Here is a 19,783-nt window from a genome sequence, read left to right on the forward strand (position 1 = left end):
TAGCTGTGCTGCAGAGAGCAGTAGGGGCCAGAAGGATCCAGTACAAGGCAGGTGAGTGCAGAAGCAGTGGGGCAGAAAGCCTTTGGCTATGGGCACTTAACAGGAGGCTGGAAGTTTGACTTTGGTTCCAGACTAGAGGGGAGAACTGAAGATTTGGGGCAAGAGGCACCATTTTCCATAGCCTGGGACTAGAGGTGAGTACAAAAATTGGGCTATTACACCCCCCCCCCACACACACACACACAAAAGCACAGGCAAAAGACAAAGAATCCAACCACAGAAAGCTATTATGGTAATAGAGATGACCACGGATCATCTTTAGAGGAGGATATTGAAGCACAGAAACCCCCAAAGAGTAAAGTCAAATGGTCACCTGCCCAAAAAGGAATTTATAGAAGATCTTAAAAAAGAATTTAAAAATCAAATGACAGACATAGAGGAAAAACTAAAAAAGAGATAAGAATAATCCAAGAAAAACAAGAAGAATATGAAAGGAAAGTCAACCAATTAGAAAGGGAGATCCAGAATCTTAAGCAAGAAAATGTCACCTTGAAAATTAGAATTGTGCAAAGTGAAACCAGTGAAATTATAAGAGATCGAGAAATAATTAAACAAAATATGAATAATGAAAAAATAGAAGAGAAATTGAAACATCTTATAACAAAAACAACAGATTTGGAGAACAGATCAAAAAGAGAAAATATAAAAATAACTGAACTGAAAATTAGGATCAAAAAAAGAATCTTGACAAAATAATACAAGAAATAACTACAGAAAATTGTCCTGAAGCATTAGAACAAATAGAAATAGAAAAAAAATCCATCAATCACCACTTAACAGAGATCCTATGGGCAAAACTCATAGGAATATCCTAGTCAAATTCTGAAACCCCCAGCTCAAGGATAAAATATTAAAAGCATCAAGATTAAAACAATTTAAATATATGATGGAGCCACAATTAGAATCCCACAAGACCTAGCAGCAGAGACATTAAAGGACCACAAGTCTTGGAACACAATATATCGAAGAGCAAAAGAACTGGGGCTCCTGACAAAAATATGTCCTGTAAAGTTAAGTATTATCCTGAATGAAAAAAAAAATGGATATTTGATAAACTCTCAGACTTTCAAGACTTTGTTAAAAAAAATCCTGAACTTAATAGAAGATTTGACATATAAGAATCAAGAGAAATATAAGGTACATACCAATGACTGATTATAAGGGATAAGGACAGACTGTTTACCTTTTATATATGTAAAATATAAAATGTATGTCTAAGATGTCTAAGATTCTTATTAATAATTGGGCAGCTCATAACAAAACTGACCTTGATATTCATTTAAAAAGTAAAATCATTTAGGAATAGTTAAAAAAAGTAATTATTTTATACAAATGAAGTATAAGAGGAAGAACCGATACAGAGGAATTAGAATGGGGAGGAGGACTCCTCTAAATTCAGAGGAAATAAACTGGTAGGGGCAGAAGGAGCAGGGAGAGGACAAGGGACGGATATTTAGAGGGAAAGGAGAGGGAATAGGTAAAGGCGGGTATAGAAGGATATTTAGATTTATGGGAATGGGAGGATGGGGAGAGATCCTTGGAGGGAGGGAGGCAAGTAATAGGATGGTAGTGGGTAGAAGTAAAGTAGAGGAGGAAGGAGAGATAGGAAACAAGAGACATGCACAAACATAAAAACAAAGCTCAGGAGTAGAATTTTTTGGGAAAGCATATGTCTATATATGTGTACATGTATATGTATATGTATATGTATATATCTACAGTTATAGACAAACATATCGATATATGTTTAAACATATGTAGCCTTTGAGGGTGGCAAGAAGGAAAAAAAGAACAATGTAAAAAAGTGCGCAGCAGAGAACAAAAGAAAACGCACAAGGAAGCAAAGAAGAGTTGGACAATTCTCAACACAACGTGTGTTATTCATCACACAGGCTTTCTTGAAATGAAAATTGACTGTTACATATTCTGAATCTTCTCTATGTTCTGCTATAGAACATGACATGCTGTTTTTACTTTCTTACTTTCTATCTAAGTTCCAACATTCCAATTAAGTTCATGATGTTTTTGTTTCTTTTCTCTATTGTGCATTTATGTTTTGGTCTTTGACTCCAAAATTAAAAAAAGAAAAGGTAGAAGATCTCGAAGGTCCTTTGGCAAGTCTGAAGTTCTAGGATGAGGACTTTCTTGTTCACCATGTGGTTCACTATGACCCCTAACAGCTTTTTAATATTCACACACATTAATCATTCTAACCTAGAGAAAGAGAATATTTTCTTGGAGAATGCAAGGATAAATTTCATGATGTTAGATCATGGAAAAGAAATTGCAAAGGAGTAGAGCTTTAAAGGGAGGGGACCCTCCCATCTATGCCTCAGACATTTCCACCCAGTCTACCTCATTCCCTTTTTCACCCCATGACTTAAATAGGTATACTAATTCTCTGAGATAGTTAAATTATAATCCCAGGATTTTAAAGCTGTAAGAAACCTTTGATATTATCTAGTTGAAGAGTTTCTAATCATTTTTTTGCATCAGGAACACCACTGGTAGTTGAAATCTACAGACCCATTCTCAGAATGTTTTTAAAAAACCAGTGGTCCACCTGAGCTCTTCCATAATCTCCTTCAGATACTTCTAAAAAGTGAATTTGAACAAATTTTAGAGTGACAGAATCCATTAGGCGACAAAGAGTAGCAGATTTCCATCCCAGGACAGCTTGGAAGGTCTACAGGAAGAATTCGTTGCAAAGGGCTGGGGGAGCACAGAGTGCACAGGCTGCACAGTGCAGACTTGGCCATAGCAATAGAGGTGCAGAAACACCCTGGGCAGACTGAATAAGAAGCAGAAGTGCAGATTCCCATGTTTCTCAGTGGACCTAAGTGAGAGAGAAGCACAAGGCCTGTGGTAACAGCAGCAGCTACTCCTGGGGTGATCAGTCCACAGACTGAATGTTTGAAAGTCACGTACTTGAACTTCTAGGAGTCAAAATAACAGAATAAACTGTAAGTGCTCTCACCCTCCCCTTGTTGATCTTGAAAAATCCAGAGAATATTTCCCCAGAAAAAATCCTGGAATAGTGGAGCCAGCAGAAGGGGTAAACAGTCTTTCAGCTTGGGAGGCTAGGGAGACCACCAGGAAGGGTCCCTTTGGCTGTGGCTGAAGGGGACCAGTGCAGGGCGGAAAACATCCCACCTAAATGAACCAGGAGGAGATCCTGAGCCTCACTGAGGTGGAGCCTGCAAGTGCCAACACCAGGACCCCAGGCATGCATTAGCACAGCCAGGGGAATTCAGTAGACACCAGTGCAGATGGGGTCCACCAGCACCTGAGCTTGCCTGAGCTCTAGTGCAGACCTGGGCGGGGGAAAAGACCTCCCATGGCCAGATCACTCCTCCTCTACACCTCACACCAGAAACTTAAGTGTAACTCCAGGAAATTCAGAAAGACTTCACCTGGCCTTGGCCTTGGCACACACCAGTCAGCTCAGCACCGGTCAGCTGCAACATTATATAGCTTCTAGCTGAAACAACCAGAGGCCATAACACAAAAAGTGAGAAACCAGGCCCCAAACTCCTCACATAAGAAATGTGGGACAGAATCCCCTGTGCCCCAGAAGCAGAGATTCATTTTAAAAGCCAGGAAAAAGGCAATCACAACAAGCAAGAAGCAAATCAGAAAAGCAAAGATCATTGAATCTTACTAGGGGAACAGGGAAGATCAAAATACGAATTCAGAAGAGGACAGCATTGACACTGTACTCACATTTGAAGTCTCAGAAAGGAATAGGAACTGGTCTCAAGCCCAAAGAGCATTCTTGGAAAAGTTCAAGAAGGATTTTGAAAGCCAACTTAGGAGAAAGAACAAAAACTGTCCAATGATTTAAAAAACACTATTGACAAAATGAAAAAAGAATTCACTGACTAAAACAGCTCCTTAAAAAGTAAAATTGGTCAAAGTGATAAGGAGGTACAAAACTTAATTAGAAAAACTGGACAAATGGAAAAAAAAATACAAAGGCTAACTCAAGAAAACAATTTGTTAAAAAGTAAAATTGGGCAAGAAGAAGCTAATGACTCTATGAGACATCAAGAATCAGTCAAGCAAAATTTAAAGATTGAAAAACTAGAAGAAAATATAAAATATCTCATTGGAAAAACAACTGACCTGGAAAACAGATTCAGGAGAGAAAATCTAAGAATTATTGGGCTACTGGAAAGTCATGAAGAAAAAATAACCTGAACAATATCTTACAAGACATCATCAAGGAAAACTGCCCTGAAGTCCTAGATCCAAAAGGCAAAACAGTCATTGAAGGAATCCACCAATCACCTCCTAAAAGGGATCCCAAATTGAAAACATCAAGGAATATTATTGTCAAATTCAAGAAGTATCAGGTCAAGGAGAAAATACTTCAAGCAGCCAGAAAGAAACAATTCAAATATCGAGGAGCTACAGTCAGGATCACACAGGACCTTGCAGCTTCTACATTAAAAGATCAGAAGGATTGGAATATGATATTCCATAAGGCAAAGGAGTTTGAACTACAGCCAAGAATGAATTACCCAGCAAAAGTGAGCATGATCTTTCAGGCAAGGAGATGGACATGCAGTGAAATAAGGGATTTCCAGACCTTCCTAATGAAAATGCGAGCGCTCAATAGAAAATTTGATCTTCAAATACAAGACTCAAAAGAGGCATAAAAAGGTAAATGGAGAAAAAAAATTGTTATTCAACATGGGCAAACTGTTTACACCCCAATACGGAAGGACGATAGCTGTTAATCATGAGAATTGTATATTTATTATTACATTTAAAAGGGATATACATAGATAGAAGGAGTGGGTATAAATTAACCAATAAAAGATAAAAAACATAATCAAAGGGTGTGAAGGGATTGCAATGGGAGAAGAGAAAAGGAGGAGGCAGAAAAGGGTAAATTACACATCATATGAAGAGGCACAAAAACATAACAGAGGGAAAGAAGGGAGATAAACATTGTTTGAGCTTTACTCTCACATTATCTTCTATTTTTTTATCTTTTGGTTCTGTTTTGTGATGTCTTGGTTTCTCTTAAAGTCATTAGCCTCCATCTGTTCCATTCCAATTTTTAAAGAACTGTTTTCTTCAGTGAGCTTTTGAACCTCCTTTTCCATTTGGCTAATTCTGCTTTTTAAACCTTTCTTCTCCTCAGTGGCTTTTTGAACCTCTTTTGCCAATTGAGTTAGCCTATTTTTAAAAGTGTTACTTTCTCCAGCATTTTTTTGGGTCTCCTTTAGCAAGCTGCTGCCTCGCTTTTCATGATTTTCTTGCATCACTCTCATTTCTCTTCCTAATTTTTCCTCCACCTCTCTTACTTGATTTTCAAAATCCTTTTTGAGTTCTTCCATGGCCTATGACCACTGCATTTTTAGTTTGGAGGTTTTGGATGCAGAAGCCTTGCCTTCCTCTGATGGTATGCAATGTTTTTCCTCATCCAAAAGGATGGAAGAAAATACCTGTTCACCAAGAAAGTAACCTTCTATAGTCTTATTTTCTTTCCTTTTTGGGGCATTTTCCCAGCCAGTGACTTGACTTTTGAGTCCTTTGTCAAGAGGAGGGTATACTCTGGGAACCTGTAAGTTCTCAATTCCTCCAAGGTGGCACAATCAAAGGAGAGGTATTTACTCCTCTCTTGGCCTGCACACTGGTCTGAGAGCAACCAAAAACTTTTCTGCCCAGAATCTGTGAGTAGAATTCCCTCTCCACAACCACCTCCAGCTCCACCATGTCAGTGCTCCTCCTCACCCCAGGGCCATGCTCAGGGCTGAGATTCGGATCAGTGGCTCAATTCTCCCAAGGGCTTTAGGCAGAGGGCTCCAAAAATGGATGCTGCTGCTGCAGTGGCTGCTGCCTGTGGTCCAGATTGTGTTCCCTTCTCCTGGGTGAATTCCTGACCTTTGAAGTTGTCTTTGGCATTTGTGGGTTGAGCAACTGCTGCTGCTGGTGGCTCCCTGAAGCCTGTTCCGGGTCCTGTCCCTACTGCGCTGCATGGTCCACGCTCCGCTCCACTCCTAGTGCAACAGACCTTTCCTGTCGGCCTTCCAGGCTGTCTTGGGCTGGAAATCTCTTTCACTCTGCCATTTTGTGGCTTCTGCTGCTCTCGAATTTGTTTAGAGTCATTTTTTTACAGATATTTTATGGGCTACGTGGGGGAGCTTCTACAGGTCCATCTTTCTAGTCCACCGTCTTAGCTCCACCCCTCTAGAGCTTTACTCTCATGGATTTAGTTCAAGGAGGGAACAACATACTCAGTTAATGATAAAAATCTAATATGCCCCACAGGCAGTAAGAGGGGAAAGGGGAAATAAAAGGATAGGGGTGGACAGATGGAAAGAAAGAAGGGAAAAGGGAGGGCTGAGGGAAGATAGAGGGAGGTGGTGGTTAAAGTAAAAGAGGAAGGGAGAAATAAAAGCATAAAGGGGGTGGAACAGAATAGAGAGAAAGGTTGGTTGGTTGTTGTCCTTTGTTCTTGAAGAGGACTAAATGACATCACTATGATAAAGTTAAGTTTCAGTGTGTCCGACTGTGGCTGATCAGGCCAATACAAGCTTGGAATGCTCTACCACAGGTTGGGCACAGATAGTCTGTGTGAACATTTGGGGTGGTTACTCCAAATTTGTGCATTCTACATTTCCTTTGTCTATCTCAATTCTGCTTTGCTCATAGAGCACAGCACCCTTTCTGATGTGGGCATGCCATGAGCTGTCCTGTGCCAGTGTCTCCCATGTTACACAGTCAAATCCAAAGTTCTTGAGAGAGACCTTGAGAGTGTCCTTGTATTGCTTCTTCTGACCTTCATGTGACCGCCTGTCCCATTTGAGTTCTCCATAAAAGTCTTTTTGGCAAGGGTACATTTTGCATTCAAACAACACAGCCAGCCCATTGGAGTTGCACTCTCTGAAGCATAGTTTGCATGCTTAACAGTTCAGCTCAAGCAAGTACTTCAGTGTCTGGTACCTTATACTGTCAGGTGATCCTCAGAATCGTCCTAAGATAGTTCAAATGGAAGTGATTCAGTTTCCTGGCGTGGCGCTGGTAGACTGTCCATGTTTCACAGGTATACAACAATGAGGTCAGCACAATGGCTCTGTAGACCTTCAGTCTGGTTGTCAGTGTAATACCTCTTCTCTCCCAAACTCTTCTTCAGTCTCCCAAACACTGAGCTGGCTCTGGCAATGCCTGCATCAACCTCATCGTCAAGGTGTACATCCCTGGAAAGTACACTACCAAGGTAAGTGAAATTATCCACAGCATTCAAAACTTCTCCATTTGTTGTAACTGATGGTTCCATGTATAGATGGTGGGGGGGAGGCTGATGAAGCACCTGTGTTTTCTTGGTGTTAATTATTAGGCCAAAATTAGCACAGGCAGCAGAGAACTGATCCATACTTTGTTGCATCTCAGCTTCAGAAGCTGCATTGAGTGCACAATCATCAGAACACGCACCCACACTCCCTCCACTTTGGTCTTGGCTTGTAGCCTTTTCAAACTGAAGAACTTACCATCAATACAGTAGCTGACCTTGATGCTGTGTTCATCCTCATTGAAAGCATTTGACAACATGGCTGAAAACATCATGCTAAAAAGCATAGGAGCAAGCACACAGCCCTGTTTCACTGCATTGGTGACTGTGAAGGCACAAGAGGATGGAGAGAAAGATAACAGACAGTAATCATAACTGTGAATGTGAATGGGATGACCTCTCCCATGAAATGGAGGCAGATAGCAGAATGTATTAAAAACCATAATCGTACAATATGCTGTTTACAAGAAACACATTTGAAATGGGGATACACACAGGGTAAAGGTAAAAGGCTGGAGTAGAATATATTATGCTTCAGCTGATATAAAAAAAAGCAGAGGTAGCAATCCTAATCTCAGACAAAGTAAAAGCAAAAATAGATCTAATCAAAAGCGATAAGGAAGGAAATTATATCCTGCTAAAAGGCACCTACAAAAATGAAGTAATATCATTATAACAGACTTAGCCCTGCACAGTAATGCAAGGACCTAAAACATTTCCAAATGACTCCTGATGCAAAATACCATCCACACCCAGAGAAAGAACTACAGTAGAAACTCAGAATGAAGCAGACTATTTTCTATTTTGCTATGTTTAATTTTGTTTTGGTTTTTCTCATGGTTTCTCCCTTTGGTTTTAATTCTTCTACGCAACATGACTAATGTGAAAATGTGCTTAATAAGAATGTACGGGTACAAGCCTGGGAGCAGTAACCTCACATCTAACTCAAAACTTTCGCAGCCTGACCAGCTATCACCCCAGATACCCTCCAAAATGGCATCAACTCTCAAGGATCAGCTGATCTTCAATGTCCTAAAGGAAGATCATGTTCTTCAGAATGAGATCACTGTTGTTGGGGCTGGTGCAGTTGGCATGGCATGTGCCATTAGTATTTTAACAGAGGAATTGGCTGATGAACTTGCCCTAGTTAATGTAATAGAAGACAAACTAAAGGGAGAGATGATGGATCTCCAATATGGCAGCCTTTCCCTCAAAATGCCAAAGGTTGCTTCTGGCAAAGACTACAGTGTGACTGCAAACCCAAAACTGGTCATTGCTACGCCTGGGGCACATCAACAGGAGGAACAAAGTTGTCTTAATTTGGTCCAGCGTAGTGTTTTAATTTTTAAATTCATCATTCCCAATATTATTAAATACAGCCCTAATTGCAACCTGCTTATTGTTTCCAATCCAGTGGATATTTTGACATATGTGGCCTAAAAGCTAAGTGGCTTTCCTAAAAACTGTGTTATTGGAAGTCATTGCAATCTGGATTCTGCCTGTTTCCATTACCTAATGGGGGAGAGACCTGGTGTCCATTCTTCAAGCTGTCATGGATGGGTCCTTGGGAACATGGAGACTCCAGTGTATCTGTGTGGAGCAGTGTGAATCTTGCTGGTGTGTCTCTAAAGAACCTTCATCCTCCTTTGGGAACTGATGCTGATGCAGAGAATTGGAAAGATGTTCGTAAACAGGTGGCTGAAAGTGCTTATGAGGTAATCAAACTGAAGGGCTACACTTTCTGGGCCACTGGCTTGTCTGTGGCAGATCTGGCAGAAAGAATTATGAAGAATCTTAGGAGACTGCATCCAATTTGCACCATGATTAAGGGTCTGTATGGCATTAATGAGGATATCTTCCTTAGTGTCCCATGTGTCTTGGGGCAGAATGGCATTTCAGATGTGGTGAAGGTCAACCTGAATCCGGAGGAGGAGAGCCATTTAAAGTAAAGCACAGATACTCTTTGGGGAATCCAGAAGGAGCTGCAATTTTAAAACCTTTGAATGTGCTGCCATTGAGGGGTTATGTATGATCCGCTTTTCAAATAGGCCAAATCCTTCTTCTGATTAGTGTCTAAACACCAGAAATGTAAAACCTGTGAACATCCTCTAGTTCCTTCCTGAAGTTAGAAATGGGGAATAAAACTGTGTTGTAGTTTGCATATGATGCTGGATATGACTTGTATAGTTTCAGTGGTTGAAGTCAAGCAGAGCCAGTGGTCCACAGGTATATAAACTACGTGCTTCGTATGTAGGTGCTACAGGTTTCCTTAGGTCCAGAAGACAACACTCCTGGATACAAAACACCATACAGTAGTAATTCTTTATTGATGCATTGATTACCTTTATGCTCCCCTCCATTAGGGCACTACAGCATGGCCCCATGTATCACCTTTCCAGAGGACCTGATTTTGTCAGCCTGTGTGTGTGTGTGTGTGTGTGTGTGTGTGTGTACATATACATATGCCAATAGTTGTAAATTTCCATATTATATAAAAAGATCTGTATATGTACAGCAATGCAACCTATTCCTCAAGTGTCACACTAACCCTAAGTACTGAATAAACACAAATAACTGATTAAAAAAAAAAAGAACGTATGTTTAGAACCCATATAAGATTGTATGCTGCCTTGGAAAGGAAGAGGGGAGGGAGGGGGAGAAAAATTTAAAACTTGTGCAAGTCATTGCTGAAAACTGAAAACAAATAAATTAATTATTAACAACAATAAAAGAAATCAATGGTCTTCTCTTTCCTTTGAACCATCCTATGTAATCATTTAAAATAGTAAGGTACTCATTTGATCCAGGAACTATATAAAATCACACAAGTCAAAGGGTTCAAATCTCCAAGTCTACTTTAAGGACACCTGAGAAACTTTTCTAGCTATTAAGGACAGGCATATACAAAAAGACACCAAGTAGCTGGTGGAGGTGGCAGGTGAGCTTCCAGCAAGCAGCAGGACTAGATATAGTCACTGGTCCAAAAATACTGCTGAATTATTAATGCATGTGATCAAAAATGCAGAGTAATGCAGAACTTAAGAATTCTCTTATCACTGAGCTTATTTAGGTTAACAAGACTCTCAAAATGTGAAGGCATACTTCTAGAGCTCATGGCCAAATCAAACCACCAATGAGTTCCCCTTCCCATGCTGAGATGGCACTTAATGAAAAGGAAAAAACTGTTCCTAAGTCAGAAGAGAAGGTTGCTCAAGTGCAAAAGATATCCCAAAAGAAATTAAAAAACAACTTCTGTCATGAGAGTAAATGTGACATTAGCATGCAAATAAAACTGAAATTAGAACATTGGTTATAGTAAATTTAAAAAAATTAATTAATGATCATGAAGTACAATTATCAAATTATTTTAAAGATAGAGTTCACAGATCCCATGTTAAGAACCCCAGCTCTAGTCCAATTGCTCTCACTTCACAAAAAGAGGAAAATAAGGCTCAGGTGTGAATTTCTGCTGAACTTATGGTAGTAAAAAAAAAAAAAAAAGCAAAGTGGGTGCCCATTAATCAAGGAATGGCTGGACAAATTGTGGCATATGAATGAAATGGAATCTTCTTGGGTTAGGAAGAATTGATGAAAATCAGGAATTCAGAAAAACATGGGAAGATTTGTGTGAACTGACAGAAAGTGAAATAAGGAGGATCAGAAGCATAATTTTCACAAATGACTACAATGACTGGTATGGTCACTAGATTGGATGTTTTGGTTTAACTGGTTTTCTTTGTTACAGCTGAGAGTTCAGTTTTGGTGTGCAGTATACGTAGGCAAGATTTCCAGAAATGACTGAATTTTTTTTTTTTTTTTAGAAATGATTGATATTAAAACAAAAGACATTAAAAAATGAGCTTTTTTTTTAAACGAATGGTTAAATGACTTACAATGAGTCACATGGCCTAATTACTGTCAGTCTCTTGGCTCCCCATCTGGTATTATTTCTACTCTACCATGATGATCACTTTAGTTCCATGGCAATAAAATATCTTTTTATAGTCCTAGTTCCTAGCCCAATAATGTTCAAGGAATGTTCTTAGGGACTGAACAGCACTTTGAGTATTAATGATGATTTTTTTGCATAGCTCTAGATATCTGCGGCCTTTTCGTCTCATCATACACACACGATTTACAGGCTCAAAGCAGCTCCCCCCTACTCCAAATCCTTAGTAAGAACAAAGTGTTGACAATTCATTATCTTATTTGCTATAAGTGGTTTCCTGATTTTAGGGTCATTCTTATCCCCAGAAAGGAGTATCACTCTACAGCTGACCATAAGGTCAGATGATAGATGATATCTTACAATTATCAAAATACCATCAAACGTCTTTTACATCATGGGACTGAAACTGTTTTGTTCAGACAGAATGCTGAAATGACTCTTCACAGCTCATATGTGGAAACCTGCTCACTTTCATACAGGCCCATCTATCTGCAAATAGGAAGCTCAGCCCTGACTGAATAAGAAAAGCTTAGGGCTATTCAAAACCATTAAGATTCTTGGCTCTGACTTCAGAGAAAGGAGGATAAACAAATCTCTGCCCAAACTGGAACTAGTTCTGTTCAGAAAACAGGAGAAGTGAGGGGAGAATAATCTGAGCCCACAACCCAAGGCCCCACCACTCCCTTACAAGAGATAGGTCCAAAGCATCCATCAGCAAGGCTGTATTGAGAAGTGTTTCATGGTAATGAGCCAAATTTTAAAGAAGAGAGAGACAGAATATAAGTATGTATGGAGCGGGGGCAAAGCAGAGGTGTGGAAGGATCAAGGAAATGGGTCAAGAACACAGGAACACCAATTCACATTCCTCCTGAATCTCCAGAGCTGGGGTATCCCCTGGAGCTGTCACCTCAAAGCTGACAGCCAGGAGAGGAGGGCTCAGGCTGGTAGATTACACATAAGGCAAAGTTTTGCTTTATCAATAACCCTCAGGTTACTGCCACTATCAATGTTCATTTTAACTATGCTTCCTAAGCGAAGGTATTAGGTTGCATAGCAAGTGGTACTCAGTGAGATCTGCTCTGGGTTTCATACAATTCTAGGGACAGCCCAGAAAACCCATTAGGTCTGACTGGCCTTGGATTTATTCAAGCAAACCACTTGCCTTGATATTAATCATCTGACTCCATCCCTTTTTTCTTTAAAACCTGGCTTGATACCAGTAAAATACTCATTGATATATTTTTGTGGTTGGATACTTTAGACCAGTCTCTTGGCAAAATTTACATCTGTCATAGTTTTCCTGGTTGTTTCAAATGTTAGACTGATAATGAATGTTGTATCATGGAGCAGCTATTCTATGAAGACATAAAACAATTGCAATGGATTCTATTTTCTGCTTTTATTATTATTTACTCATCCTCTGAATTTTTTTAACTCAGACAGATTTCTTTGAGGTCTAGGCTTATGCCAACCTGCACAGCTCTTAAAGCTTACACTGGATGATGGCTACAGAACACTGTTGTATCTCTCCTCAAGTCTCTATCCTGTTGTAGTGAGATCTATAATTTTCATATTAATCTATATATGTGTAATGATTGTAATAACTATTTAGATTTGTTGGAGCTTCTCTACTTTCCATGGGACGATGACTTGGAAGGTGAAATTGTAGCCAAAGTGATCAATCAAATCCCCTGACATGCTAACAATCCCTGTGCTTGTAACCACTAAGTGAACCAAGCTAGGTGCCTCGCTTCTGTTCCTGGCCATGCTAACCTTCATTCTGTGTCCTGCTGAACAATCACAAGGCTCAACAACCCTAAGACTTGGAAACTGCGGTTTTAACACTTAAAAACCCTGCCCCTGCCATAAGTGGGTGCCCCCTTTCATAGGAAGGCTTTGCTTGCAAGCTGCTTTCTTCACTTTGAAATTAAACTTCTGTTTGATTCCTGACTCGCCTGTCTCTACCCTGCTCTGTTTGGCTCTGGCCACTCACAGGTTAGAGTCCAATTTAGTCCAGATGACAATCCTTAATTAACCACATGTCCTTTAGTTCTCTACACTTCAGTTCCCTCAGCTGCAAAATAAAAGATTTGGACTACATAAACTATCAGCTTAAATCATGGGATACTATAAGTTTTCTTCAAACTCAAAGTTGGTAAATAATTTTGAATGATTATAAATGTCAGAAGGGAACTGGCTTTCTTTTTATAACTCTCATCATCTCAACTTTAAATAACTAGAATCATTATTGACTCTCCATTCTACAAGTATGAGAAAAGTCTTAAATGTTTAGAATAACAGACTCAAACATTTTGTTCACAGCCACTACAATAAAATACATTAATTACTTACTGGCAATGTTCCGGGGAGGGAAGCATCAAAAAAAGAAACCAACGAATTAGGGGGTGCTAAAAAGGTAACTTGAGATCCAGAAAAAAGTTTTGAATTGGAAGAGATCTGGGCATGAATTTCCAGGCCCACCACAGCTGCCCACTCACGTGCACTAAAGGAAAAAACAAATAAACAGCAATAAGTAGATTTCTCACCGTGTGGAAACATCTGAGACCACTAAAACATTAATTTCCTACTTGTATTTTAACTTGGTAAAATTTTATATCCTTGCATACAAAACTGTATTCTATTTCACTGGTGACTAAATCAAAATTAATCTATAATGAAAATCTTACAACAGGACTGGGGGAATAAAATTACTTTATTACTTATCATTAGGGAAAGGCCCACTGCACAAACAGGAGGATGACAGGCGAAAAGAACAATTTGGTATCCTAAAGCAATTCATAAATGGATTCTAGATGTCAACTTCCTGGCTGACTCTTCAGTGTGGAAGAAAGTATCATTTCTTAAATTAACTGCACACTGTCAACTAATCATCTGTAAACTGAGGAAGGTGGACCTAGGGAACAATATTTAAAACTAACATAACCATCAGGACCCTAGTAATACAGGAACAATTAAAAATTGTGCCAGATCTCATAAAAAAGGAAGGTAATTCTTGATCGTTTTATAGATTTGCCTTTATAAGTCTTATAAACATAACTGCTAAATGGAATGGAATGCATAACAATTTACTTTGATATCAAGGTCCTCATAGAATATAGGGATGATTGCTGATTTCAATGGTGTGCAGAGCTCTCTTTGAGGGAACTCTCTCTGCTCATCATTCATCCAGGTAGGTAAGTCCTAGCGAGTTATCCGAAGTGCACAGAGGTTACATGATTTGCTCAGGGTCACAGATAACAGGGGGCAGAGATGAGATCTAATCTTCTTAACTCCAAGACCAATCTCCACCATGCCAGGCTGGCTGCTCTGACACACAATATGACATATCCTTTTCTACGGAAATATTTTCCTTTGCCAAAATCTAATTAGATGTTCTCAGGGTTATCCTCTCAAACTTCATTGGTATCAAAATTTAAACATCCTAACAACCTCCTTATCTGGGACACTTTCATCTCTTGTCCAATATTCATCACCTCGGAATCAGAGGCATACTGGAAAAGTTCCAGTGTGTCATCTTACAAAATCTCTCTAGGGCCTTTCTAGTCTTTTTTTTTTTTTTTAAATATATCTTAGTGAATTATCTAGATCTCTGTATACAATTAATTCACATGTACCAGTGGGATTCTGGGTAAGTCATTTCATCCCTTTGGCCAGTCTGATTATCTACAAAATGAGAGAACTGAACTAGAAGATCTGTATGGTCCCTTCCAGTTCTAAATCTCATGATCCTACAAGTTCAAATTTTTAAAACTATTTTTAGATTGAGCTGCACAGCCAATAGGTGTGAGAAATTACAGTTGACTGGTCAGAAATTTCCATGTTCACTGTAACATCCTCCTTGTCTTTTGAACAATTTCATCATCCTGGAGAAAAGCAAATGTACTTTTCACTTCCAATCAGTTACCATCATTTGAGAAAAGAACAGAAATTGAAAGTCTGTGTCTAATTCTATCTTCCCAGAGCACAGCACGCAGATTCAGTGCTTCCATTTGGAAAGCTCAGGTAGAAATGTAACAATTTCAACAGTTAACAAAGCGTCTACGTGCACATGCATCATCTGATCCTCAAAATAACCCCTGTGAAGGAGGCAAAGAAGTCATTTTAATTTCAATTTTGCAGAAGTGAAGAGGGAGCTCTGAAGGGATTAAATTATTTAATTAAGGTCACAGCTCTAGTAAAGAGCAGGAGAGACTCAAACTCAGGTCTTGTGACCCCAAGGGGATAAATATTATAATGAATTCAGTTCAATAAACTCTTATTATGGCTCATTGTTTTAGTGAACCATAGAGATATAAAGATGAAATAAGAAACAGTCCCTGTCTTTAATGAGCTAGTAGGCAACCCATTAAGCCTATAAGTTGCAGAGCAGGTGTAAATCTGCATTGGTAAAAGGATTTTCCCTGCTGGGAGTTCCCTCTGTCAATGAAATCACGGGTGTGGTCCCCACTATGCTGTACTACTAGGGATACAAAAGTCGCACAAGGTCATGTTCAAAATTTTTAGTCAAAGACTATCTTTTCAGTGAGACTTCAAATGATCACAGTTAACAGTCTAGTACGGTGCAGTAGAATGAGTGCTGGGTTTGAAATTAGGGGATTCTATTTCTGGCTTTGCCACTTACTACTTGGATCACTTTAGGCAAGACACTTAATCTGTCTGGGCATCTGAAAATACTGAAACAGATGCTGTACCTCCTAGGTCACTTCCAGCTATGAATCTTTGCTTCTATGATCTAGTATAATCTAGTTCTTAATTTTTTTCAAGTCTGAGCTCCTTTTCCCCATTTTTTAATATATAAAAAAATTCAGAACCCCACAAATGAAGGTAGCTGTACTACTGATATCTACTAAGATACATGATAAAAAAAAAACAAAACAACCTACTATGAATTTAACAATGTTTTAAAATGTATTTGAATTTTATTCATCATAACAGCATCTATGTAAATTTGAAAAATAATGATATTTGTATTTGGGACATTACTCAGTTTACATTGGGTTTCTTTACTTATCTGGGGATTCATTTCTTGATTCTTTGATTCCTGGCCTGAGGCCCACAGGTTGAGAATCTCTGGTCTAATGTAATCTCATTTTATAGATGAGGAAACTGCAGTTCCCAGAGGGTAAATTAACTTGCCCATGATCACCAAGGTACTAAGTGCAACAATGACTCAACCTCTTTCACAAAACCTTCATGAACTGTGTCTTAAGGCTTCTCCGCTCTTAACTCCTGCACAATAATTTTCAGAATAATTCATTTGGTCTCATATACATGTATATGTATCATATATGTATGTATATAATCTAGTGACACTGTTATTCAATTATTAAACCAGTCTCCCCAAAGCCTGTAAGCTGCTGGAAGTCGGAGGCTTAAGTTCTATGCTACTTTTTACCTTCTACACAGTACCAGTACAGTGCCTGGCACACAGCCCAAACAGTCAATGATTTGATTTTGAAAGCTGCATCATAGTGTAGGGGAAACAACACTGGTTTTGGAGTTCAAGGATATGGCTTGAAATTCTAGCTCTGCTTGTTACCTGCACAAATCTGGGGCTGAAGTCACTTAGGTAACCTCTGACACTTGGAGGTGCCAGTGATCCTTGAGTACTTAAGAGCCTAGCACACAGTAGGTGAATAATGAATGTCTGTGGATTGGCTCACCTAGTCTGACCAACCCCCTCACTTCACGGATGAGGAAACTGAGGCACAGAGAAGGGAAAATGCAGCGCCTGGCACAGCGCAGGCGAATAAGAAATGCTTGTGAACGGACTAGTCCAGCCTCAGCACCCGGTCTGTTTCCACTGTGTCTCCCTCTGCTAACACCTCTGGATGCGGTGGAAGGAGACTTGACTTCTGAGCTTTCCCCCAGATCCTGCTCTCAGTCTGCGGGCCACGTGTCCCCGTGTCGTTAGGCCCTCGGGTCCCTTCCTGAGGGGCTCTCAGGTCTGGGAATCCCAATCCGCGGCTCCCCCCACCTCCACCACCCTCTTTTCTCGGTTGGCTGCTACAGGACTAAGAGATGTACAGCTGAGCCTGCCTCCTTCCCATTCCCGTGCCCACCCCACTCCGGACAGGAGACTCTAGAACCCGCTGGGGATCCCCGCTTCCAAAGCCGCCCCCCCTCCCTGCCCCCAGCGAAGCCGGGCAGGGGCCTCGGGACAGCGTGCTCTGGAGGGGAGTAACGCGCCCCACCCCCACCCCTACCCCCACCCCCCGTCGGCCCTTCCTCCTCCCCTGGCGGCTTCTGTACCCCGGCCTCGGCTCCTGCGCCGCTGCGGAGCTCCGCCCTCTCACCCGGCCCGGCGCCGGCTCGGCGAAAAGCGGTCTCGTGCGGCGGGGACGGGAGCCCAGAGACCAACCCCGTCCAGCTCGGGCGCAGCGCAGCATGGGCGCCGCCATCGCGCCTCCGAGGCTGAGTCAGGTGACCGCTTTCTGAGCGGCAGCCGCGGAGCTCCCCGGGAAGCGTAGTCCCGGAAGCACGGAGGGGCAGCGGAGACTCCCAAGGGAAAACTACCATTCCCGTCGACCCTTGCGGGGCCCAGCACGTGGGCGGAGGCGGAGGAAGGAGGAGCCGAAGCGGGTCCGGGCTTTCCAATTCTTGGGGGAGGCTAGTTGACTGAGCTAGTCAAAGTGACTGGATAAACTTTAACTCAGTTCACCTCAGTGCCAGTCGGCCTACTTTGTACCAGCCACTGCGCTATTGCAGGTTGGCAGGGTCTCAAGGGCAAACCCAGGACGGTGCCCTCCTTGCCCGCTGGCCATTTCTGGGGCCCGCGAGGACGCGCCACAGCTTGTTGGTGGTTCTTGTCGTTCTCCAGGAGGACCAAAGTGACGCCAGCGTGTTGGGGGCCCCGTAGAGCGTGCCCGCGGCCGGGCCAGACCAGGCCGGGCCAGACCAGGCCGGGCTGGGAAGGCTCCTCCAGCACAGCTCGGGCACGCGTGGAGCGGAGAGGTCTCCAAGTTTGCCCCCCCCCACCCTGCTTTTGAGCAGGGGCCTTCTCTGATGTACAAATAACACCGTCAGCAGGAAGGTCAGAGGACCATGAGTTCAAGAGGGACCTCAGAGAGCAGGGCTCTGGGCCCGTGTCTGCCATGCTTTCCGCTGGACTCCAGAGTTCTCCTGAGAGACCTTGAGATAGATCTTCGTGCGAGCGCTTGCCTTGTGCGAGTTCTGAAAATATTTGGTTAGGCAGATGTGTGTTTGGCATTTAAACCCCTTGGCCAGTCCGTCAGAGTTGCGGTTGAGTTGGATGCTTGGCAGTTCAGAAGGGACCCCTTATGCCTGGTACCTTACCTCCTCAAGTGACCGTCAGAGTCTTCCTGATGGAAGCAGTTCAGTTTGCTGAGGTGGCTGGTAGACTGTCCAGGTTTCATAGGCTTACAGCAGTGAGGTTAGCACAACAGCTCTGTAGACTTTCGGTGGGTAGGCCTTCCAACACCGCTCCTTTCTCCTTTCTCCTTTCTCCTTTCCAAGCCTCCCAGATACTGAACTAGTTCTGACAAGGTGTGCATCATGAATGTGTCCATCCTTGGAAAGCACACCGCTGAGGTAAGTGAACTTATGCACAGCATTCAAACTTTATCCATTTGCTATAACCAGTGGGTTCCATGTATGGACGGCATGGTGCTGGCTGGTGGAGCACCCTGTTTTCTTGGTGTTAGTTATTAGGCGTAAGTGGCAGAGTGTTGGTGTGTCTGAGGAAGACTAGTACTTGTGGTGTGAGGGCTGTTGAGCCCCTTTCAGGACTGCTTTCCACCTTTGGTGTCCACCCAGTTGCCCCAACTCTTCCCTGTGACTCCAAGCTATAGTATGCACAGCGACTGTGCCCTGGTGAACTGTTTCAGCAGATGGGCTAAACCAGCTTGAGAGGGTCTCAAACCCTGTGAGTTAGGGGGATGTCTATTCTAAGCACAGGAAAACTTCCCCCACTGGAATGGGCAGATGAGAACAATTTGTCCCAATTTCAATGAAGGTGACTGAAGCAGGTGCTGTGGAGCTTGGTTAGATATCAAAGATGCCAAGGTCATCTACCATATCCTGGTCCTTCACCAATTGTCTTGATTTTTCTCTTGCCAGTGGACTTTAATGTCTCTGGAAGAGAGAAAGAAGCCCATGACTGCACACAACCCTTCCTCACTTAAATCAGATTTATTCCCAGGTCAAGAGATAGCATCCATACTATTTTACCATTTTTACCTACCTCAAAAGTCCTGTGATGGCAGGCAAGTGATGAAGCAGCAGGGGTGGATACGCTGGGAGCTGTAGAGTATCTACAGGACTGTAGTCCTGCACACAGGACCAGGGTCTTCTTTTCACTAGCCTGCAGCAGCAGTGGGACTTGGCAGTCCCCTGGGTGTCTGCACAACCTGTTTTAAGGATCACACTGCTTATCTCCTGGCAGGAGGAAGGGGCTAGAAAAGGTGCCCTAAGAATGATCTGTTTCACCC

General features: G+C 41.7%; 1 protein-coding gene and 1 long non-coding RNA gene across 8 annotated transcripts in view; one reads left to right on the forward strand and one right to left on the reverse strand.

Moving 5' to 3' along the window:
• Nucleotides 1-17,772, reverse strand: part of GATB (glutamyl-tRNA amidotransferase subunit B) — a 137,514-nt gene extending 119,742 nt beyond the window's left edge. For 4 of the 7 annotated variants that reach the window (XR_011969727.1, XM_072621258.1, XM_072621257.1 and 1 more), the window contains exons 1-2: nucleotides 17,586-17,772; nucleotides 13,665-13,815 (exon numbers count right to left, since the gene is read on the reverse strand). Coding sequence is in view for 6 of the 7 variants with exons in the window: in XM_072621258.1 (XP_072477359.1) it covers nucleotides 13,665-13,815; nucleotides 17,586-17,734 (300 nt within the window). In the remaining variant the exon portion in view is untranslated. The remainder of the gene's footprint in view (nucleotides 1-13,664; nucleotides 13,816-17,585) is intronic. The other 3 variants (XM_072621254.1, XM_072621255.1, XM_072621253.1) reach the window with 1 other exon arrangement.
• A 114-nt stretch (nucleotides 17,773-17,886) lies between these two features.
• LOC140511946 (uncharacterized) overlaps nucleotides 17,887-19,783 on the forward strand; it is a 168,842-nt gene continuing 166,945 nt past the window's right edge. The window contains exon 1 of the long non-coding RNA XR_011969728.1: nucleotides 17,887-18,884. This is a non-coding gene — a long non-coding RNA (uncharacterized lncRNA). The remainder of the gene's footprint in view (nucleotides 18,885-19,783) is intronic.

Source organism: Notamacropus eugenii, chromosome 6 (genome assembly GCF_028372415.1).
Source record: "Notamacropus eugenii isolate mMacEug1 chromosome 6, mMacEug1.pri_v2, whole genome shotgun sequence".
Taxonomy (NCBI): Eukaryota; Metazoa; Chordata; class Mammalia; order Diprotodontia; family Macropodidae; genus Notamacropus; species Notamacropus eugenii.